Here is a 24,923-nt window from a genome sequence, read left to right on the forward strand (position 1 = left end):
TCTAATTTTCATGAAAGAGCGTGAAGAAGTAAAAGCATAATTTTTTGTCGATTAGATCAAATGGAAAACAAGGTACTGCTTCTCTCTCCTCTTTTTTTTTTTCAAGCAAAGGAAAATAAGTGATATGATGGTGTACATTTTTCTTCTTTTTTTTTTTTTTGGCTAAAATAATTTGAAATTCAAGCGACTTACCGTCAGTGTGGGATAAGGACACACTGATTAATATAATGTTGAAGCCGTAAATTCAAATTTTGAATCCGTCTCTATATATAAACATTTTTATTTTTTGACAAAAGGGATTTAATTGAACCTAACTTCGCCGGCCACGGCATATAATACATGGCAATTTTGTGTAGAAAAGCAAAAAGATAGTGGATTGAGACATCAACCCATAGCATATATGGCAGCTGCTAATTAGAGGTTTATTAGTGTTGTTATATCGACTTATCTGCCTAAAATTATTAACATTATCTTTTCACTGACTCCATCAGACCATGTTGTCATCTTATATCAACCCAATTGCATTCAAGAATATTGCTGATGTATTGTAATTTGTATTACTATCAACCTAAATTGATTAAAGAATATTGCTTGCGGATTGTTTTATAAACCACCATTTTGTAAAATTTCTTCTAATCGATGGTTTAGGAAGCTAGTTGAAATGTTATATTTGAAATTACGAATTCGCCTCTAACCAGTAGTGCTTCTCCATTTGTATAGGATCACGCAGTGAGAAAAACTATAGAACCAAATAACGAACACATTAACCTATTACTAATTGGAGTGATACAATAGCAAAAGAGATGTGAGATTATTCAAATTAAATATAATTTGGATATCACAGTGGCGATGTTGTCTTAGTGCGTGCTACAATATTTCCCACACGAAATATAGACGTGTATGTGAAAAATAACAAAATCTCAATAAGTATTAGATTTTTTGAACTCATACTTTTAAATATATATATTGAATTCGGTGCTAAGAAATTTGAAAGAAGAAGAGAACCAGGAACGAAAAAGGCTTAATTTCTCCCTTTCCATTCGACCTTTTTATCTTAAGAACATTTGCTTTAAGAACGAGTTATTGTCATTTCCTTACTCTGACTGTTCAATCTAAGAGCGGACAGCTAAAGCATTCTACTTATTGAATATGATTCTATGATTGGTTTGTGACTCATGAATCAAAGGCGTCCTGGGGTGATCTCGCAGTTTCTATAGGATGGAGATGATGGATATATATTAGATTCGGTCCATAAATATTTTTAACCTGTCACATTAAAGTCCTGAATCGGTCTCTTTACACATGTGAGTGTGTCCTCTCCGATTTGGTTTCTTTACTTACCCCTTGGCCCTTTCAATGTGCTGAGGGTGTCTATATATTTTTGTAAACCTTTCTGGCTTCTCATGAAGTCATAGTGTAACATTGACCTTTTTCCGTTTTTACTAGGAAGGAAATATAATAGGTGCATCTTAGTACCCTACTTTTGCACAAAGTTTCCGGCTTAATTTACTCCACATTTCACTTCAACTATGTCTAATTAAATCATATCATCTCCGCATGATATATGTCACCCAATTCTATTAGGCTGGACACATAATAATGCTGGAAAAAGCATAAAGTCAATTAGTGGGACGACATACGGACACATGTATGGCCACAGTTTTAAAGGAGTTTATTCATATGAAATAGTTCAATCAATCAATCAACTATATTTTAGTTTCAAACTATCAGTTTATTAATGAATTTTCAAAATATATTATATTTCATTTAAATTCTAACTCGTGTCGGATTTTTAAGAAGTATACCTTTTGAAGGATTTGATACACTAGTGACAACATTCTTCAAGAGAGTGAGAAACACAAAGATTACAATATTAAGATGAAAGTATTAATTATCTGCTGAAAAATGTTACCCTATAGCAACATTTTCAATATTGGCCGTAATAATTAGATCATGTGTTGCTATTTTATCATCAAACCTAATTGATACAAGAAAGTTTAGTCATTCAATATTCACCGTTTTTTGTGAAATATATTCTGACATATCCAATGGCTCAAGAAGGTCGTTGCATGAATCTGTGGCCACAATGTTTTTCTGTTTTGCGTAATATCAAAAAATGAGAGTAACCTGGGATAAATGCGATCCCTCAATTTTATGGGTGAATTCCGTCAAATCATGAGTAGTGAAGATGTACAGATGTTACGACTCAAGTCCATAAAAAGATTCACTTTGGCCCCCAATCAATCTCACGGATTTGCTCCTCATAAGGCTATGTCATTATCATCTATGAAGTACTTTAGTTGGTTTGTCGACTTAAAGGGAATACATGGGAGAAAGATGCAAAAACAAAAAAGATTGCAAGAAAAGGACAACCAAAGGACTGATTCGAATCTTGTGAATGGAGAAACTCTATCAACTTTAATAGATACTATTATTATTCCATATAGCATAAAGATAGAGCAAGAAGTTGAACACATTCATACAACATTACTACAGCAAATTCAAAGAAGAAGGCAATTCTTATTCAACTGCAGAGATCAAATCTCATCTTCATCATCAAGTGAGTAGACAGACAAACTGATCATCCATATCTAGGACTGGAAAAACCAACCCTCTCCATTTTCTAAAACCAAAAGCAGCTAGCACTCTCAAGTAATTGCTAGCTGGTAGTAAACAAAAAAACAAAAAAAAAAGACAACACCACTCACAACCAAACCTTATTATGCTTAGAAACAAACATGCATGTTTGTCAAAGCATAATAATACAATAACGATTCACTAACAGTAAACTCTCTATTTATCCTTCTATCTTTTCAACTGGAACTTCAGTGGTAGCTGGTTTTTCCTCAACAGCTTCAGCTGGTTTCCCTTCAACACCAGGTTCTTGTGGCTTAACTTCTTCAGTAGCAGCAGCTTCTTGTGCTGCTGCTGGTGGAGCTTCAGTTACTACTATTGGCTCTTCTTTTGGTGCCTCTGCTGCAGGAGTTGGCTCTACTACTTGTGCTGCTGCTGCTGCTGCAGTCTTAAAATCCACAAAAAAGATCTCATCAATGACAAAAGTAGTATAAGAAAACGAGTTTACGTTCTATGCACTGGTTATGTTTCTTTATAAGTATAGATCGATAACTTAAGTCCCAAGAAAATATTGATCTGTCATCCACTAGCTTAGATTGATGATCAGGTAAAGGGATCAGATCACCAATATATATTTTTTCAAGAAATCAAGAGAGTGCTGCTTTTTAAATCATTTTAAGATAATAAAGCCAAAGTAATCAAAGAATTAATGTTTCTTTGTTTTTTTTTATCCAAAGTTTAAACAATCCGATAAGTTTGGCGAAAGTTGATTAATTCAACGTCTACTGATGTTAAGTTTTATTTTAGTGAAAGTTCACTATATATGAAACAATTTTCGTGTGTATTTTACATACACAAGTGGAACTAGCCAGCTGATCTTATCAGAAGGCTAGGTTTTAATATGGAAAATATATAGAGAGGAAAATATGTAAATAAACCAACATAAAGTACCTCATCAACACTTGCCATTGGAGGAGGAGGAATAAATTAAACTTGATAAGCAGAAAATAGGAATTAAAGGGGAAATAACTAAATTGCAAGTGCTTTGGTTGTGAGATTGGTGATGAAGAATGACCAGAGGAGGGCGCCATTTATAGAGAGAGCAACATCGACTTTATTAATAATTTAATGGAAAGTTGAGGAATGGTACACTTTAACAAATAGAAAAAGAGGAGAGAATCTTGAAAGCTACACAAAATGTTTAACCCCAAAAATAAAACGAAAAAAATACACAAAATGACATCTCATATCACTGACATTAAAGGGACACGAAAGAAATTTGTAATTGAGTGGTAAGTATTTTTTTATTTTTAATTAAAATTTTCGAGTTCGAACTTTGAGAATAAAATCACTTTTAATAAGAGATTAACATGTGATTTTTCCCATTATAGGGCTTGCCAGTTGCCAATGCAAACTCAAATTAATAGACCCCAAAATAAGTATAGTGATACTAGCGAAAAGCTAAAGAAAACAAAATTAGGATAGTTGTCAATGTGTTTACGTCTCTATGTATACTTTAATTTAAAATTAAATGATTCAACAAACTTTATCATAGTTGCTTTCTCTTGTTTTTGTTTTTAAGATGAGGACCTTCACTTTTTTTTTTAGAGATGTTACATATTTTCGTGCTCCACTTTATATGATATTGTTTTAATAAAACTTAAGTTTGTTAATTAGATTCATGTCCTTTCTTGTAGTAGTAGCGGAAAATATATTAACGTAATAGATGAAATGTTATTTCGAGAGATCACATTAATTATGTATACATAAAAGCTACTGTATATTAACGTAATAGTTGAAATGTTATTTCGAGAGATCACATTAATTACGTATACATAAAAGCTACTGTATATAATAGGAATTAAAGAGAAATAAGTTCAAAATTTGAATAATCCACGAATTTGCAGTGTTAAAGACTATGAAAATTTATATAAACAATATTTATTTATAGAGAGGTGTTAAATAGTTAAGATTCATAAAATAAATAATTAAAGAAAGGGGACAACCCTCGTACAAAGCATAACAGGCCGCATTTTAAAGAGCGTGATATAAAAAGTCTATCCTAGTGCATTAGTGCACGGTCTATCTTAGTGCATTAGTGCACGGCTCAAACTCGTGACATATAGAACAAACTAACTCATAAAATACAAGGTCTATAATCAAGGGAGAATTACATATCAAATTTGGCACATGAACTCTCCGTAAAACTAGGTATTTTATATATATATTCTAAAATTGTATAATATTACCTGCTGACATTCATGCTACAAGAAGGTTCAGTGATGCACTTCGTTGAAAGTTAAGTTATTTACTTAGAGGATTGAGAATCAATTCTAACTTTTTTTTTTAGTGATGCATTCATGTTCTAGAAATTATAGATTTGTCTAAGCCATTTGCTTTTGACATCTGTTACATCTTTGATTTTTTTGTGTCTCAAGTTGTTTATTCTGGGTCATACACTGCACGACACGTAAGGTGAAAAAGATTATCAGGTATCATGCTTTCACGTTCCTTTAATTTGTTTTTATTCTACTTTATTGATAAACTGTTTTCTTTAATCACTTTCTTGATGTGTTAGTTTAAGTAGCGGTAATGTTATTCAAGTTAAAATTAGTGAAGTAATTAAGCATCTAGAAGCAATTTACACGTTGTGCGGAATTTTTCAAATTCAAAAATTTTGATCCAATAACACCTTAATTTTAAGGACCCGTTTGGCCATTAGAATTTTTCACTTATTTTCAGAAAATTATTTTAATTTATTTGGAATTCATAGTTTGGTCATAAAAATTTCAAATACAATTTGAAGTTGTGTTTGAAATTTGGAAAACACCTAAAACCAAATATTCTTTGCAAAAATTATAACCAAACACAACTCACTCCAACTTTAAAATTTCAAATAAAGTGAAAAATATTTGATTTTTATGGCCAAATGCCTACTTAAATAAGTTGAAGTTGACTATATAAATTTTCACTGATACATCATTTTGTTTAAAATAACTTCTAATTTAGGTCTATCTCATTCTCTTTCATTACCTTCACTTATCATGATTTTACAACTACATATTGATGCATGAGTCATGAGGAGGTATTCAGGACATGATCAAACCATCTCAAATGATGTCTCTAATATTATCCTCCATGCGTGCTACTTTTGAACCTTATTTGAAATGTGTTATTTCTAATTTTTCTAATCTTGTACATATGAGCATACATTCATCTTACCGAGTACCCGCGCCTATAAGATATTCATCTTCCGGGTGTGTTGAATCTTAGCCGCCAAACATTCATTCTCATATTGCATTGTTGGTCTTATACTGAATTATAGAACCAATACTGTATTTTAAAAGGCATCATCTTATCACATAATACAATTTAATATAATAACAACAACATAACTAGTGTAATCCCATAAGGGAGTCTGAGGAGGGTATAATGTATGCAGACCATAACCTTACCTTTGCGTAGAATGTACGCATACCTTACCCTTACCTTTGCAGGTAGAGAGGTTGTTTCTGATAGACCATCGGCTCAAGTAAAACAGATGTACAACAATTAATGAAAACCGATGCAGTAACAATAACAGGATTGTAAGAAAAATCAAGGCAACACAAATAAGAAGTACATGGTAATGCCCTAATACCTCATCCGTGAGTAATCCTCTTAAAAAGAAGAATTGAGGGCAAAACATCTGAAGTTTGGGATCATTGCACAAAGTTTTTTAAATAAAATGGGAGAATTGAGGGCAAAATGCAAGTACTGCCTCAAAGTTTGGGATCATTACACAAAGTTTTTTTATTTCATATATTTTCATTTTAATTTTAGGTAGTCTTTATGTTTAATTAATATGTATGTTTGTGACAACAACTAAAAGCTCATATGCTCTACTTTATTTCCAGATATGTGTATTAAGATGACAAAAATGGTGCAGCCACTACTAAATTAGTTTTTAGCTCTATAAGTAATAGTTTAACAACTTTGGGTAACTTAAGTACTACACTATCACTAATAGTGAAAATGTTTCTATGATGTATGTTTCACCTTAATTATAAATAAACGTTATCGTTTGAACAAACAAAAAAAGACATGTCTTTTTCAACTTTTTAATGTTTTACTGATAAGTCTCATGGCTGCCAATCATAAACCGAAAAATCGAACCAAACCGACAATAACCAAACCGGTGATTATTATTTTATTTGGTTTGATTATGATTTTAGACATTTAAAAACAGACTAAATTGGTTTGATTATGATTTTAATCAATAACCGACTTAAACTGAACCATGAACACCCCTAACGAGAGTACTAAAATAATAAAAAAAAATGACGAAAATAATACTAATACTATTGGTAAGGAAAAGTAAAACTCATATCTACTCAAGACTAGCCTTCTACCCTAATCATCTATCTGCACACCCTTCTATCTAGGGTCATGTCCTCTGTAAGTTGAAGACTTATCATATCCTGCTTGATCACCTCGCCCCAGTACTTCTTCGGTCTGCCTTTACCTCTCTTCAAACCCTCCAGCGCTAGCCTCTCACGCCTCCTTACTGGCGTGTCTGTGCATTTCCTCTGAACATGCCTAACCATCTCAGTCTCGTTTCCCGCATCTTGTCCGTCACAGAGGCCACTTCTATCTTGTCGCATGAGAGGAGTGATCAAATTCTATTATATTAGGGGTCCCCGAGCCTACCCTTTCTTTTTTCTCAAAAAAGTTTGTGGACTCACTAATGATACTCGGGAGAGAACCGACCTACTGGCCTTGATCCCATTCTATACACACGCCATTTTTTTAGTAACAAGGTAACAAGAAGCGGGCTAAAGCCACAAAAGGCCCCATCTATCCTCCTGAGGAGGAGCTTAGTTTCAAACCCCGGTTCGAACAGGAGGAGTACGCCATGTTAATGTGCCTTGGATGATCTACAAATATCCTCATTTCTGATCATATCTCTCCTAGTAAGTCCACACATCTCTCTCAGCATCTTCATTTCCGTAACTCTCATGTTCTGGACATGCGAGCTCGGCAGCTCTCCGCCTCATACAACATAAGTAATACAATTTAATAATTAGAGTATTTTCTTAAATTAGCTAGTATTTGAAATTCTCATGTAACAGTTTCATTCGTCCTCGTCGGCAGGGATAATAATTTTTCATTGGAGAAGCGGCTGGGCCGGTCTTAATGGGCCCTTCCCTATCGACAAAACTATGATCAATTAGCGTCCTAAAATGGGCCCCACAGAAGCACATTGATTCCCTAAACACCTGATGTGGGACCCACTTTTGATTTAATTTGGCCCAATAGAAACCGCCATTTATAAAGTTGTTAAAATTTGATAGGTCCCTACCTAACGTTTAGATGCCTTTTAGTTGTTACTTCATGTGACCTATGGACCTCCCCTATTACATTATCCCAAATTGTTTGTCTTAATTTCTATTTTCATCAGTCTAAAAAATATTTTTGTTTTTTGTAACCTTTTAATTTCAATTTTTCACACGGTATATTTAAAATCATAAGATTAGATGATATTTTTATATATTTTACATACTTTTAGTTTAAGGTTAATTTAAGAGCACGAGATTGAGAAGTTTTATTTACTTTCTTAAATTTTGTGTCAAGTCAAAATCAGACAAACAAATTAAAACTGAGGGACTACTGCTATTACTTTTGGGACTTTATTACTCCGTTAAAGAAAATATAAATTTATACTTGCAAATAATTTAAATTAAATTCCTTTTCACTCTTACAAAAAGGCTAAATCACACAAATGTTATGACATATTTTTTATTATGAGTTTAAAAAAAAAATTGTGTTTTCTTAAATTTCGACTTTGTATCAAGTCAAACTATGTTATAATTGAACGGAGGAAGTAATACAACAACAACAACAACATACCCAATATAGTTCTACAAGTAAGGTCTGAAAAGGGTAAGATGTATATAGACCTTAGGGTATGATGTACATAGACCTTACCTTTATCTTTGCAGGGTAGAGAGGCTATTTATGATAGATCTTTGGCTCAAAAGAAACGTAGAACGGAGGAAGTGATAATAATTCGATTTCAATTTTGGGCACGAAGAATGTGTAACTTTTTTATATTATCAGCTAAAAATTTGAGCACGGCAATAAATAATTTTTTATATAAATTTGATATGGTAATCTGAAAAATAAAGCGTGCTATACACCCATACCAATCAAAATGAATTTGGACCATAATTTTTAAGCATAAAATAAGGACTTTACGTGTGTTATACGTCTCTAATCATAGTACCAAGTAAAAGCAAGAAAAGATTATTAAATAGTAGTAAGTATAATTTAACCCAGTGCCATACAAATGGACAAACACTACTGTCCTCAAGAGCATTTAAATTCCCAAAGAATCCATAAGTACTTGTTAGCAATTAAAATAAACTAATATTCTTTATTGTGAATTAGGGGTTTGACACAAGTTATGCACTTCACGAAATGAAGGCAATGAGATGGCTTATTTTCATAAGTGTTTATTTAATTAGCCAATAAATAAATTCATACTGTTTTAACACATTTATTTAGTTACCACTTACATATCGTCATACAAAAGCGTGCGAATAAAATAAATAATAAAATTTAAGTTATGATGTTGTTTCTGCATGTCAATATCCTACTTAGTACTTAATTAGCAAGACATCGTCCCTTTTCTTCAAGGATATGATAAATTTTTTGTTGATAGGTACCATGTCAATTCTTGAAGAAAACAATTGTATTTTGAAGAAAACAGTAGTGTGTGGAAAAAGTTTGAACATGCTGGGACCCAGAGGTAATTTAATTCTTAATATATGTGCCAATTGGACCGTTTACACATCGTCAGACATAAAGTTTGATGGCTCTTTTGTCTGCTTATTATCCTAGAAATTGTCGAAATGTACATTTGATCTTTTATCTTTTGACCAAACATTTTCATTAATGGAGTATATATTCTTTTAGGGAGATTAACTTATATACAGAAAAAATGTAAAAAACAATTATTCTAACAGATCAGCCAAAAATATTTATATCTAATCATTCATAAAAAGTGAAATTTCTAACTGAAAATAAGATAAATAGGCTAAAGATGACTAGATAGTACTCTCTCTGTCCCATAATAAGTGTCACTTTAGCCAAAAAAACGCATATTAAGAAACCAATGATGAGGTATAAAGTTTACCAAATTACCCTTATGTAAAAAAAAATATTTTTTGCTCGTGATGTAGTTCATCTTTGGGCATTGGGATCCAACCATCATCATTTTTAGAGTACTACTACTTTTTTGCCTCTTCCCGATCCTATCTTTCATAGGTCAAAACTTTCATTTTCGCGTGAAACTCAAAATTTGACATTGTGAATATAATTTTTGGCATTGAATAAAGAAACTTGTCATTTTTTATCCAAGAGCAAAGATGGAAAAAACTAATCTATGCATTGTTATCCTGAGGTGACAGTTATTATGAAACAAAAAAATTTGAATAAGGTGACACTTATTATGAGACGAGGGAGTATTGAAATTCTTCGCAGGTGGGTACTATGTCTATAACCTCTATTTTTGGTGCAATCTTATTCATTCCACTACTACTATTATTATTATTATTATCATTAGGTAGTAGCATTTGGATTCGCTTTCTAAGGTTTTAAAAATATTTTTGTTAAAATAATTTTAAAAAAATGGTATGTGTTTGAATTACGTTTTAAGAAAATATTTTTGGAACAATATTTGCATTCATTTTAATGAGAACTTGTATTTTGTTAGGTTTTAATTTTCAGAGGACATCAGGATCTTATTGTTGGAAATCAGTTTAAAATAATAACGCTATTTTCAAGTTTCGAGATTTTTGTAAAAGAATCAAATTTTTTTAAAATAAGATTTCACGTACTTGGTCCAAATAAAATTACCCTCTCATTAACAGCGATCTCAATATTTTCTAATCCACTTGTGCAGGGTTTTACGGGGCTTTTAATTATAGTGACTCCTAAGTTTTTTTTTTTTTAGTGAAGGTGACTTAAGTTTTAATTATTGAGTGGAAGTGATGATTTTTGATTAGTGATTAAGGGTTTTTGAACTTACTCAAAAGTTTCTATTTTGACACTTTGACCCTCAACTTTATTTTTAACACTTTGGCCTCAAGTTTTATTTTTAACATTTTGACCCACTCCCGCCCCCCCAACCCCCACGCCAAACCCCCCGCCCCGCCCCTTCCCCCCCCCCCCCCCCCCCCAAAAAAAAATTATTATTATTAGGTAGTAGCATTTGGATTCGGTTTCTAAGTTTTTAAAAATATTTTTGTTAAAATAATTTTAGAAAAACGGTATGTGTTTGAATTAAGTTTTAAGAAAATATTTTTGAACAATATTTGCATTCATCTTTATGAGAACTTGTATTTTGTTAGGTTTTAATTTTCAGAGGACATCATGGTCTTATTGTTGGAAATCAGTTTAAAATAATAACAACGTTATTTTCAAGCTTCGGAGAATTTTTGTAAAAGAATTTAAGGAAAAAAGAAGACTTCGCGTACTTGGTCCAAATAAAATAATCCTCTCATTAACAGCCATCTCGATTTTTTCTAATCCACTTTTGCAGGGTTTCGTGGACATGTCAAAATTTTGCTATAGACGAATCGCATATCAACAGCAAAACTAATGTCAATTTAACTTTCTCAAGAGCCAATTCTCCTCTGGACCTACCAAAAAAAACAGGAGCCAATCATCCTTATAGACCTCTCTGAGTGTCTTGATCTCCTTTCAAGATTCTGAAGGGATGGAAATTAAAATAAAAAATCGTAACACCAATTCTCGCAAATGTTCATATATTTATAATTAATAAAACAAGTGCTTTCTATTTAAAACAGGAATCTGATAATATAGGTTAATTAAGAAAATGATACATTATGTGAAATATTGATAATATCACCTTTATTTTTAAAGTCAATCCCATTTTACCCCACTAATATTTAAGGTTTGGGAAACGATAACCAATTATAGCTTTTTGGAAGAACTGTTTAATAAATGGTTTAGTCATCTTTTTATTTCTCCCACAACTTTTTTTTTTTTTAATTACACTGTGGGTAGGAGAAGAAGAAACGGGGAAGGGGATTACAGTATGGGGATTCGAACCCTCACCAATAAGGTGAAAGTTCAGGTAGCCAACCAACTGAGATACTATATCCCTACAACTTAAGGGATTTTTAACGACAGTCTTATGAGGAAATATTATATCGCGGTCTAAAATTTCGTAAACTTTAGACGACAGTCTAATGTTTTTGTTCAAGGATTATATTTGCACAATTTTTAAAAATAAGGACACATTCTAAATGGTGTGTTTAAGTTTGGTGCACTGTCAGTGTATCAAACTTTTTATACCATCAGGTAATCTTAAAGGTAAATTCAATAAATTTTTAAGTATTATGTTTACCTTGTAATTTATTGAAGAGTAAATAACGTTAAGGAAAGTAAAATCCTACTTATACTCTAACCAAAACTATTCCCTAACTTTAGGGATAATTAACCAAATTATTTCCTTCTCCAACATTGTTTACAATTTTGTTTTTTTTGTAAATTTTATCAAGATCATTGCTTTGTTGAAGTGATCATAGTTAACTCTTCAGACATTATGAACCGAGTAACAAGTGGTTCTTCAACACCTCATATTTTATGAACCTCGGGAAGATTCTTTCTTGTTTAATGCCTCATTCGCTTTAACAAATTTTCGATTTTTCTCGTCTACGAGCATCTTAAGAGGTAATTGTATATTTAGATTGCTGAGATGGAATTTTACGAATTAAAAATTTATTAATATTTTATATGTTAACCATGGAAAGCTATGAATAAGTCTATTACTTTTCAGGAAGTGTTTGCGAAATTTGTTATTTTCGTTTTTTTTTTCTTCCACATTTTAGAACAAATCAGAGGTGGTTTTGAAGGAGAAACAGAGACAAAGAGACAGAATGCGGATCCGACTATTTGAAAGTGATGATGAGCATTTGAAGGGGGGGAGAGAGAGAGAGGATAAAGAAAAGCAACGTAACAAACTTCTACTCCAAGATTGTCCTACTTTGAGGAAACATTAATCTAATTAGACTGCTTCTTTTTCTTGAATTATGGACGTTGGACAATTAACTGTTAGTAATTAAAGAGCATCATTTCAGACACTTAAAATTCTCGACCATGTTGGAACAAGACACATTGCAGTGAAGTATCTTTTATTTTATTTGAAAGAAAATTGAAGTACCAGTGATTGAGCTAGTATATTGCAAGTCTAAAGATCAATATATTATTAAGCTGCGCTGCTGATATTTTCACCAAGAACTATCCATAGATATATCGACACATTTACATATGTCTCTTTTAAGGGGTTTATCAAGTGATTTAATCGATCAATCAATTACGTCATAATCTTAGACTAGTCAATATCTATTGCTCCTGTATAATTCATTAGACTAGTCAATATCTATTGCTCCTGTATAATTCATTAATCTTCTGTATATCAGTATTTTCTATTAATTTGTTGATGCAAAATAATTTTATCTGCTGAAAATAATTATTAGATCATGTTCAACCTTAATTGACACAAGAAAGCTCAGGCATTCAATACATTAACCTATTCACACTATATATTCCTTCTGTCCAACTATACATACAATATATTCTTTTTGGTATGTTGTAAAAAGAAAGAAATATTATAATTCTATAGCTACGTAAGTACGTAGGCAAAGGTCATAGCATATTTATTAGAGTCACAAGTGCAAAGGTCTCTTTATGTTTGCTTAAACTTTAGTCCATTTGGTCCAGTGAACTTTTAATCTAATTACACGTGTACACTTCCAGATCCAAGGGTCATATTTGTTTACCTAAAACAGCCTCTAAACCATGGTCATAGCTCATTAGTAATTTTATCCTTTCCTTATTGGCATCATAAATGTACGCAAATCACCAATAAGGATTGTGGTGTAGTGGTTGGTACTACTCCATCCTTAATTAAGAGGTCTCAGCGAATGATCTAGTCGGACCCTAATGCGGATACCGGACATCGGATCGGATGGGAAACCAAAAAAATAAAATAAAAAAGATGTACTCAAATCTTCCTATGATATAATTTCTCTATTTTCTTTATTATCTATGTCTGCAATTAGTTTTCTGTTTTTTTTTTTCTTTTTTCTTTTTACCATTTTCATAGGTTTTTCTTTTCGTTTGTTGTTTTCATTATTCAAGTCCTCCAAAAATGGGTAAACATCCATCCTCGAAATCAATGAAATAAAACTCGTTCAAATTAAATAGTCAGTTGTTTTTCTTTTTGAAGTAATCTAGTGTGGCCATGGTATGAGCTAGGGTGCCTGTAACACCCCGTACCTTTAACCTAAGCTTTGACCATGATCCTAGACTTAGAAAACCCGATAAAGAATGTGAGAATTGAAAATTTCCTCTTCAGTTGTAAGATGGTGGTTTACGCCCATGAACAGTGACCGTATTTCAGTATACGACCCGTATTTGAAGTCGTAAACTGGAACCAAAGATTTCTGAGCATTTTGGAATTTGACACTTAGAGGTTACATCGTTAAATACAGATTGTATTTCAAAATACGGCCCGTATTTCAAAACGTATTTGGAATTTGGAAAAACTTCCTTGATGAAAGTTGTAGAGCTTTGAAATATATTTCCAACGGTATATTATGGGGGTCAAACGGACATCTGTGCAAAGAGTTATGGTCATTTTACTGAAGAGAGGCAGTGTTGTCCGTATTTCAAAATACAGCCCGCATTTTGAAATACGACTAGTATTTAACTGGGCCGAAAAATTATTTTTTCCAGAACAGTATATATTCGTCCATATCAGTTCAAATCATTATTTTTCATTCTTTCAAGCCCTAGAACGACTTCCTACCCTCTTCCATTATCAAGAACACCAAGGTAAGCCTACTCTAATTATTCCAACTCAATTCTAACACCTATCCTTGTAATCTAAACAAGAAATTATCATTCTAAAACTAGGGTTTTCAAGAAAACCCATCTCAAGGTTCAAGAATTCAAGATTTTGGAAATCTTCTTCAAAGCTCAAGTCTTTAATTCAAGTTTTGGAGCGACTAAGGTATGTAGAGTTACTATCTACGTGTGGGAACATCATTGTTCTTCCCCACGCCTCCTAATCCATAAAGTATGAAACTTTACAAAACTAGGGTTTCTATTCTATATTATGCTCATGATAACCCTAGGTCCATGTCCATGATTATATTATGTATGAATTGCTATGATTCTATCATTGTGTTCTTAATAACTCCATATGATTATTGAGAATCAATCCATAATCCATGAAAACCCATATCTCGTATTCCATGGGTTCTTGCATGCATGTTTTTAAATAAAAATGATTATTTCATGAATATCCTACATGTCTACAAGTTTTCATGCAACTATATTATATAATTACTTTCATGCTATGGTACAAGATACATACATACTAAATACAAGTTATTTCATGAAACCATATTTACAAGTTATTTCATGAGACCATGTTTACAAGTTATTTCGTGAAATCATGAACAAGATAAGTACAAGTTAATTCACGAAAATCATGGGCGTCTTAGCCAACTATATTATGTTCATGTTTTTGGGAGTTGCACGAATTACCGAGAAGGCTCAGATAGCCTGAAACTATGTAGCCACCATAGGACAAGGATCGCTCTGCCCAATTAGGACGATACCTTAATTTTACACTGAATGGATCCATCAAGCACGTTACCACTTTATACCCTGGCAAGGTATAGGGGCTCTGCTGGTCCGGCGAGGTACCAGACTCCACGTACCCACGTGGTGATATCACATGTCGGTTTATGAAATGCTCTCCCTACTTATCATGTTTTACTTATGTTATATATATATGTACTCATGCTCATGCTCATGTTCATGTCCAGGTTTTCAGTTTCAGTTCTTATCATGTTATTCCATGTCCCATGTTATTTCTTTCAGTTGCTTTACATACCAGTACATTCAATGTGCTGACGTCCCCTTTTATTGCCCGGGGGCCTGCATTTCACGATGCAGGTACTGATATACAAGACGACATATCTGCTCAGTAGGGCAGCATTCGTATCAGCTTATTGGTGAGCCCCATCTAATTCGGGGTTTAGTCAACTTTTGTTTTATGATTAGTTATGCATCTAAGGTATGCTTGGGGCCTTGTCCCAGTAAGTATGTTTTCCAGTCAGACTCATGATAGAGGTTTCATAGACTAGACAAGTCAGTTATGTTATGTCAGACATTCGGAGTCGTATAGCCATTTTGGCTAATTCATGTTATTTCCGCACTCATGTTTAAACAAGTATTTTTATTAAGTATTATGACTTACTACGTTTTATAAAGGATCATCATGCATTCACGTTATATTCCGCTCATGTTATGCCTCATGATGATTCAACAAGCCATGTGGTTCGCTCGGTCACATGCAGTAAGGTACCGAGTGCCGTGTTTCGCCCAAGCCATGGTTCGGGGCGTGACAGTGCCGTTAGGGGTTCATCTGATTCTTATTCATCGAAAAATTACATATTTAAGATTAAAATTATCTTTTATGTATATATAACAAATGATAAGTTTCTTTGGCTTCTTCATATGTCTACTTTTATTTTGTATATATTTTTTGAGTCTCGTTAGTGAAATCATGGCTCTGCTACTAAGTGTAGCCAATGAAGAAACTTGCGACTGATTAACACTCCCTCCGTCTCAATTTGTGTGGCACCTTTCGGATTTCGAGATTCAAACAAGTGTTTCTTTGATTATAATTTTTCATACATCTTTTAAATATTTTGAATTATCAATTATTGTGACTTATATACATTTTACGTAGTTTCTAAATACGTAAATTTTATTTCAAAAAACTTAAATATCCCATGACTAAATTCACGGTCAAGATTAAACTGTTTGATACACAAAATCCGAACTGTACCATATAAATTGGGATAGAGGAAGTAAATAAACCATACACTTTGCTTTTATCAAAATCTAGTTTAACAAAGCAAAATTGTAATTTCACAAAAACTATAGCTAGTACCAACACATCAACTCTGCAGATCAAAATACCAGCGGGCAGCGAGAACTTGTTGAAAAAAAATAAAAAAATATACGAGCGGGAAGTTATCTCATAGCAAGATTTTGCCTCCAATTATGCTGTTACTCCTAATAAGGAAAGGATAAAAGGGAGAACTAATGTGGTTTAACCATGGTTTAGATGTTGTTTTAGGTAAACAAATATTGACTCTTAGATCTGAAAGTGCACACGTGTAATCAGATTACTAGTGCAATGGAGCAAATGGACAGTAGCTGTACTGGAGGAAGCCGCTCCCAACATGTTCACAGAAAATGTAACAGACAGAACAGAAAATAAGATGGACATGCAATAACATGTTATTCTCATTTTTATTCAAATACAGAAATGAATCTCATCTCATCTTTATTAAAGGACAACACACAATTAATTATTTAACTGATCATCCAATATGGGACTGGAGCCCAATCCCCTCCCCGCCCATTAGGCTTCTGGTGCTGGGGCACGTAGTGTAACAGTGACTGACTCAGGTGCCGGTTCAGGTGCCGGGGCTCCGACTACAGCAGCTGCCGGGGCACCGACTTCAACGGGTGCTGGGGCGGCTGCCGGTGCTGGGGCTCCGACTTCAACAGGGGCTGGGGCGGCTTCAGCTGCTGGGGCTAGAACCTAGAAAACCACAGTTTTTTCATCAGTACTGACACAAGAAGTCTCGGGTTCGAACCATAAAATATAATTTTTTTTGACACAGAATGCTTCCTCTTAATTAAATCGCCATACATGACGCAAATATAAATTAATAGAACCAGTATATTTTAAATACCAAATAATAAAAAAGAACATTGACCGGTAAATGGTAATCAGCTACTGTAGTTTAGATTGATGATCAAATAAAAGGCCTCATGCATGCATGCAGCCAGGGGAGGTGCTCGGGGTGGAAGGGGGCAAAAAATTATAAGGTCAATATATTTTAGATGATAAATTTCTTGGTTGAAAATTCTGCCTCCATCAGTACATGCAGTATATTTATTTTAAGATGAAGAAAATGAAAAATTTAGCATGCATCAATAACAATAACTACGTCTCAGTCGAGAATAAATTGGACTAATCATTGTAGCATGATGAACTCATTTACAGTGAAAGGAATTAGCAAAGTAAGTAAAATAAGTATATTTTTCTTTGTTTCTTTTTAAACTTTAATAATCCGATTAGTTTGACGGGAGTTGTCAATTAAGTTATGTACTACTGATGTTTGATTTTATTGTACTGAAAGTTCACTGATGAAACAAATTTGATTCAGCTTAATCTATGTACTCCCTCGGTCAATTTATGTGAAGGTGTTTGATTGAACACAGAGTTTAAGAATATTTAAAAAAAAAATTATAATCTAAATTAAGTCATATATTTATGTGAATATAAATCATTTAAGTAGGGGTAAAATAATAAATTTAAAATTAAATTATTACTAGATATAAAAATGTGCCATTTTTCTAGATCAACTGACTAAAAAATAAAAAATGTCACATAAATTAGGACAAAGAGAGTACTTAACATGAAACAGAGGGAGCTAGGGAGCTATATAGGGATAGGGCTAGCCAGCTGATCTTGATTAGATGGATAGGTTTTAATATAGAAAGAGGGCAAAAAATGTGTGCATAAATCAATATATAAAAGTACCTGATCAAGACTTGCCATTGGAAATGGAGATTGATAAAAACTTAGGAAGCAAGTGGCTAAACTAGTAAGTGTTTTGTTTGTGAGATATATTGGTGATGAGGAATGACCAATTGAGAGAGCCATATATAGACAAGTAAAGTCAACTATATATGTTATACTTAATAAAATGGAGAAGTGAGGAGTGGGCTACACATATTGACACCTAATATCACACACATTAAAAGGGACAAGAAATTAATTAGGATCATGCATCCTTGTAAATGAATTTACTTCTTATATACTTAAAACAAATGTTAAGTCAGTCCAGCCAACCATTTTTCTTCATTCCTTCCTGTGGGGCCCTGATTCAAAATACTTGTTTTTTTAATCAATGGATAGCAATGAGATCCGAATTCATGACCTCGTTTGCCCTGTTATCATTATGTGGTTATTTCGTTCAATAATTTAAACCGTTAAATAAAAATACACTTTTATTTAATTAATCATATCTTCAAAAGAGCTTAACTCATTAATTTTACATATTTACACACACTCACATACATGTAATAGTGAAAGAAAAATATTAAATATTACTCCCTCCATTCTCTTTTAAGTGATTTTCTAGTTTTTGAATTTAGTCCAAATTAGTAATTTTTTAAGAAACGAGAAGGTATTGATTTCTTTTTTCTTGAAATTACCCTCGTCTAATAAACTATTGAACAAACTTTTAAAAGTCTTTACAATTTGTCATGAGTAAATTTGAGAAGAGATAAAGGTTAATATAATCAATAGCATTATTCTAAAGTAGCTGTCTTAATCGATATGCAATAAGCTAAAATTTCAATTAAAAAGGAACAGAGGGATCGGAGTAGTATCCTACCTAAAGTTTAGATTTCGAGTAGAAATCCTTATTGAGCTGTTAAAAACTGTAAAAAAATAAGAACGGTGATAAACTTTATGACCTAATAAACTACAAGGTGAGCCATACACGGCTGACGTGGCGAATTATTAAAGTGAGTTATGTTATGCATCGTGCATTCATGTTACTTCAAAAACAAAATTATCTTTTCCCTTAACACAAAATAAACTTAATTAATTCATCAGAAAATGACTTCTGTATACATCATTGGGCCGTACAAGTTATACATTGGTCTGGACTCCGGTCTACTATATATTATACATTGTTGGGGAAATTCCGTACATATGTAAGTTATATTTAGTTTTATATTCTTTGATTTAATAACGTTTTGATTAATTAGCGCAAAATTTTCATCTTCTCATAAGCTTTTTGAAAGTACCAACAACCTGTTATAAATCTTGATTGTTGTCAATGACTTCTTTAATGGTCTTTCTACATTTATTTATTAGCAAAATCATTAGAGCACCTCTTATCAGACTAGAAGTAAATAGAAGCTATATTCAATTGTAATAATCACAAGAAATTTTATATTAGAGTCGAGGCTTTCTTTCATTAATTGGAGCAAACCAGAATATAATCATTGATCCCATTCATTAAAGTTTGTAATTTTCAGTAAAAATCAGAGAGCATAATTTCATACAATTGTACTGTAGAAAGAAAAGGTGAGAATTTCCTCGCATGCAATAAGAAATGTGAGAAGAATGAAGATTAATATAGTAGCGCACAAGAAATTTGTTTGCTTTTCATCCAGCTCGAAAGGAGCAATTTAGTCTTTGCTCAAACTTCAATCGAAAAGTCCCAAGTAAATGTTTCATTTTTAAAATATACAGAAAAGAGTCAGATTTACCTTTGTACTCTCAGAAAAAATTGTTTTTGTCCTTCGAATTATACCTTTTTGATATATTTATTCTTACAATTCAATTTCGGATTTATATTTAAACCTGAACCGTTAATTCCCCTTGCCCTTACTATCATTTACTACATGACACCTAAGTGGATACGATCATCCATATATAGGACTGGAAAACCAACCCCCTCTCTCTTGTAAAACCAAAATTAAAGCAGCTAGCACTCTCTAACTTGCTAACTATAGTAAATAAAAAAACAAAGCTTAATACATATGAGATGGATTTTTTGCCGGCGACATTGTCTCCCTCAGAACTCTGCCACCCCCAAAATTTGTAGGAAGTCATACTGTGGGTTTATCTCTCCTGAAGAAGAAGACCCACGCTTTTTCTTTCTTTGTTTTTATTTTATCTTTTGCTGACATGCCTTTTTTTAATTGGTCTTTTGCCATGTCATCCGGCTATATACTTCACGCGTCTTAGCTTTTAGGGTTGGCTATTTTAAAGGGGTTTACTGGGTACAATTTCCAACTAGATAAAGTGTTCAATTGGAACAAGGTATAGTTCATGTGTCTAAATGAAAAAAAGATAAACGGAAAAAAGAGACATGTTTAGGAGGATACATGTATTCAGCCAAGAAAAAAAGATAACAACACTCATAACCAAACCCTATTATGCTTAGAAACAAACATGTTGGTCAAAGCATAATAATACAATAATGATTCAATAATAGTAAACTCTGTCTATTCTGAAGTCTTTTCAACTGGAACTTCAGTGGTAGCTTGTTTCCCCTCCACAGCTTCAGTTGGTTTCTCTTCAACAACAGGTTCTTGTGGCTTAACTTCTTCAGTAGCAGCAACTTCTTGTGGTGCTGGTGGGGCTTCAGTTACTACTGTTGGCTCTTCTTTTGGTGCCTCTGCTGCAGGAGTTGGCTCTACTGCTGCTGCTGCCGCCGCCGCCTTAAAATCCATAAAAAAGATCTCATCAGTGACAAAAGTATAAGAAAATGAGTTTACGTTCTATGCACTGGTCAGGGGCAGAAGGGGGCCGGAATATTATGCTGTACATACAAGGTGAAAACTTTTTTTTCGTTTTAAGTATATATAGCTGATGTTGAACTTCTTTCATGAAAAAATTCTGACTTTGCCACTAGCACTGGCGATATTTACATAATCAGGTACTACAGGTAAATATTAAGTGATTGATAAGAATTTAAGTTTTGCTCATCGACGGTATAAAAAAATATTTACACAATCATGTTATTTAAAAAGTAATTGCAAGTAACTATAAAAAATATGTACACTATCATGGTATTTAAAAAGTAATTGCAAGTAACTTTGTTTAGTAGCTTCGATTGATACTCTAGACTTAAATGGTACGTAATTTGCTATAACAATTTAAATTACACTGATAATATAAAAATATCATTAGATCGTTAGTTGATAATAGTCAATTGATAATCTGATTAAAATTGTAACTATTAAAATTGTAACTTACCTGCTATAGTAGATTAAAATTCATTGATTTTTACAATTTTAACTTATATAAGCTAACAAAAAATAGTTACTATGCTTCGGTTCCAAACAGATTAGAATTGACAATGTGAATCCTCATTGAACATGTTTCTTTATAAGTATAGATCGATAACTTAAGTCCGAAGAAAATATTGATCGATCATCAACTAGCTTAGATTGATGATCAGGTAAAGGGATCACCAATATATATTTTTTCAAGAACCTAAAAGATCAAGAGAGAGCTGCTTTTTAAATCATTTTAAGATAATAAAGACCAAGTAGTTAAAGAATTATTTTTCTTTATTTTTTTTATCGAAAGTGTAGACAATCCGATCAGTTAGACGAAAGTTGATTAATTCAGTTTTGTCTACTGATGTTAAATTTTATTCTTGGGAAAGTTTACTATATATGAAACAGTTTTCATGTGTATTTTACATACACAAGTGGAGCTAGCCAGCTGATCTGATCAGAGGACTAGTTTTTAATATGGAAAATATATAGAGGGGAAAATTATGTACATAAATCAACATAAAAGTACCTTATCAACACTTGCCATTGGAGGAGGAGGAATAAATTAAACTTTATAAGAAGAAAATGGGAATTACAGGGGAAATATTTATTGAAATTACAAGTGCTTTGGTTGTGAGATTGGTGATGACGAATGATACGAGGAGAGCGCTATTCATAGAGAGAGTAACATCAACTTTATTAATAATTTAATGGGAAATTGAGGAACGGTACACTTTAATAAATAGACAAAGAGAAGAGAATCTTGAAAGCTACACAAAATGTTTAACCCAAAAAAAAAAAAAAAAATAACACAAAATGACATCTCATATCACCGACATTAAAGGGACAAGAATTATTTTTTTGTGATCGGGTGGTAAGTATTTTTTCTTTCTTAATCAGAATTTTTGAGAAAATCACCTTTAGTAGGAGATTAACCTGACTTTTCCCACTATGAGATTTGCCAATGCAAACTCAAATTAATGGAGCTCAAAACAAGTATATGATACTAGCGAAAAGCTAAAGAAAACAAATTAGGATAGTTGTCAATGTGTTTACGTCTCTATGTTACTTTAATTTAAAATAAAATAATTTAACAAACTTTATCATGATTTCTTCTCATGTTTTCTTTTTAAGATGAGGACCTTCACTTTTTTTTAAATGTTACATATTTTCGTGCTTCATTTTATATGACAATGTTTTAATAAAACTTAAGTTAGTTAATTTGATTCATGTCCTTACTTGTAGTAGTAGCGGAAAATATATTAACGTAATAGTTGAAATGTTATTTCGAGAGATCACATTAATTATGTATACATAAAAGCTACTGTATATTAACGTAATAGTTGAAATGTTATTTCGAGAGATCACATTAATTATGTATACATAAAAGCTACTGTATATAATAGGGATTAAAGAGAAATAAGTTAAAAATATAGTTCACGAATTTGAAGTGTTAAAGACTATGGAAATTTATATAAACAATAATTATTTATAGAGAGGTGTTAAATAGTTATTCATAAAATAAATAATTAAAGAAAGGGGACAACCCTTGTACAAGGCATCACGCATTAGCACTTAGCAGAGTTTGGGGAAGAGCCACACTCTAAAGAGCGTGATATAAACAGTCTACCATAATGCATTAGTGCACAACTCAAACTCGTGACATATAAAACACACAACTCATAAAATACAAGGTCTACAATCAGGGGCGAATTTACACCCATGATCTCTCTATAAAATTAGGTACTTTATTTATATATTCTAAAATTGTATAATATTATCTGCTGACACTCATGCTACAAGAAGGCTCAAGTTTTTTTTTGTGTCTCGAGTTGTTTATTCTGGGTCATACACTGCAGGACACGTAAGGTGAACAGGATTATCAGGTATCATGCTTTCACGTTCCTTTAATTTGTTTTTATTCTACTTTATATTCATGAAACTGTTTTCTTTACTTACTTTCTTGTTGTGTTAGTTTGAGTACCCATCTCGATAAGAATAATGTTGTTTAAGCTAAAATTAGTGAAGTAATTAAGCATCTAGAAGCAATTACACATTAGGAACCCGTTGTCGAATTCAAAAACTTTGACACAATAACACCTTAATTTAATTAATAAATATCGGCTATACGAATTTTCACAGATTCATCACTTTGTCTAAAATCATCTCATATTGATATTATGAAAATACGAAAAAGTATTAGAAGCTCAGGGTATACTTTCTAAACAAATAAATTGTTGAATGGCCAATTAATTCCTAAAAAACATTGTAATTTAAAGTCTATCTCATTCTCTTTTATTACCTTCACTTACTGTGGTTTTAAACACCTACATATCGGTGCATGAACCATCAGGAGCTCAATGCAGGACGTGATCAAACCATTTCAAACGACGTTCTCTTATTTTATCTTCATGTATGCTACTTTTGAACCTTCTTAGAAATGTAATCATTTTCTATTTTTTTCTAATCTTGTATATATGAGCACACATCCAGCTGAGCTAGCTAGTACCCATATTTATCGGTAGGCGTGTACATGGGCTGAGTTGGTTCGGGTTTTCTAAACCAAACCAACAAAAAGTCAGATTTTTCAATCTCGGGTTTTTTTCTTTTTTTTGGGTTGCTCGGGTTTTTTCCGATAAAGTCTTCATATAAAACACAGAACTTGTACTTCAAATATTTCTTTAGTCCCAATAAGATACAACTATCTAATTAAGGTATTTTTTAAGAAAATAACAAAAAATGTGAGATGAAGATGACATTGTACTAAAATATTCAACAAAAAAAGTAATAAAATCGGATAAAATGAAATAATCATAATCTAAAAGTACTAAGTCATGCTATAATAAATACGCCAAATTTATAAGGCATATAGGAAATGATCATAATCTAAAAGTACTAAGTCATGCTAAAATAAGTACGGCTAATAAATACAAATTACATGACTAATTATTAAAGAAAAATGAAACTAAATTATGTATTTCACTGTCAAATCAATATAAAACTAAAGAATAGATATCCAACATTATCGTCGTTCCTAGTGTTATAACTGAATTTCTTTTGTTAGCATTAGTATTGATTTGATTTTTGTTGGGTTTTATTTGAGTTACTAACATTAATGGCAATAAAACTTATTGGACCATTCAAAATTCTAAATCCAAGCTTGAAATAATATGTTAAAAGACAAAAAATTATGAAAAAGTTTAAGAAATATTTATAAATTACATTATAATAAATATTTTTATGTATAAAATATTTTTGAAATTTTATACATGTAATGTCAGGTTGGGTTGGTTCGGTTCGGTTTGAACTTTTTTTACTTAAAACCAAACCAAACCAATGGTGGTCAATTTTTTTTTTTTAAAACCAAGTCATGT

The 24,923-nt window shown here is 32.2% G+C and overlaps 2 protein-coding genes across 2 annotated transcripts; both read right to left on the reverse strand.

Moving 5' to 3' along the window:
- Positions 1 to 2,500: 2,500 nt before the first annotated feature.
- Positions 2,501 to 3,685, reverse strand: LOC132615433 (uncharacterized). The gene is made up of 2 exons (XM_060330036.1): positions 3,526 to 3,685; positions 2,501 to 3,022 (listed from the first exon to the last, which is right to left on the reverse strand). The coding sequence occupies exons 1-2, from the start codon at positions 3,541 to 3,543 to the stop codon at positions 2,798 to 2,800; spliced, it is 243 nt and encodes an 80-aa protein (XP_060186019.1). The 5' UTR covers positions 3,544 to 3,685; the 3' UTR covers positions 2,501 to 2,797.
- A 16,918-nt stretch (positions 3,686 to 20,603) lies between these two features.
- Positions 20,604 to 22,410, reverse strand: LOC132615548 (uncharacterized). Its single transcript, XM_060330151.1, has 2 exons — positions 22,079 to 22,410; positions 20,604 to 20,985 (listed from the first exon to the last, which is right to left on the reverse strand). Exons 1-2 carry the CDS (start codon positions 22,094 to 22,096, stop codon positions 20,770 to 20,772), a joined length of 234 nt encoding a protein of 77 aa, XP_060186134.1. The 5' UTR covers positions 22,097 to 22,410; the 3' UTR covers positions 20,604 to 20,769.
- Positions 22,411 to 24,923: the final 2,513 nt, after the last annotated feature.

The sequence above is a fragment of the Lycium barbarum genome, chromosome 10 (genome assembly GCF_019175385.1).
Source record: "Lycium barbarum isolate Lr01 chromosome 10, ASM1917538v2, whole genome shotgun sequence".
NCBI lineage: Eukaryota > Viridiplantae > Streptophyta > Magnoliopsida > Solanales > Solanaceae > Lycium > Lycium barbarum.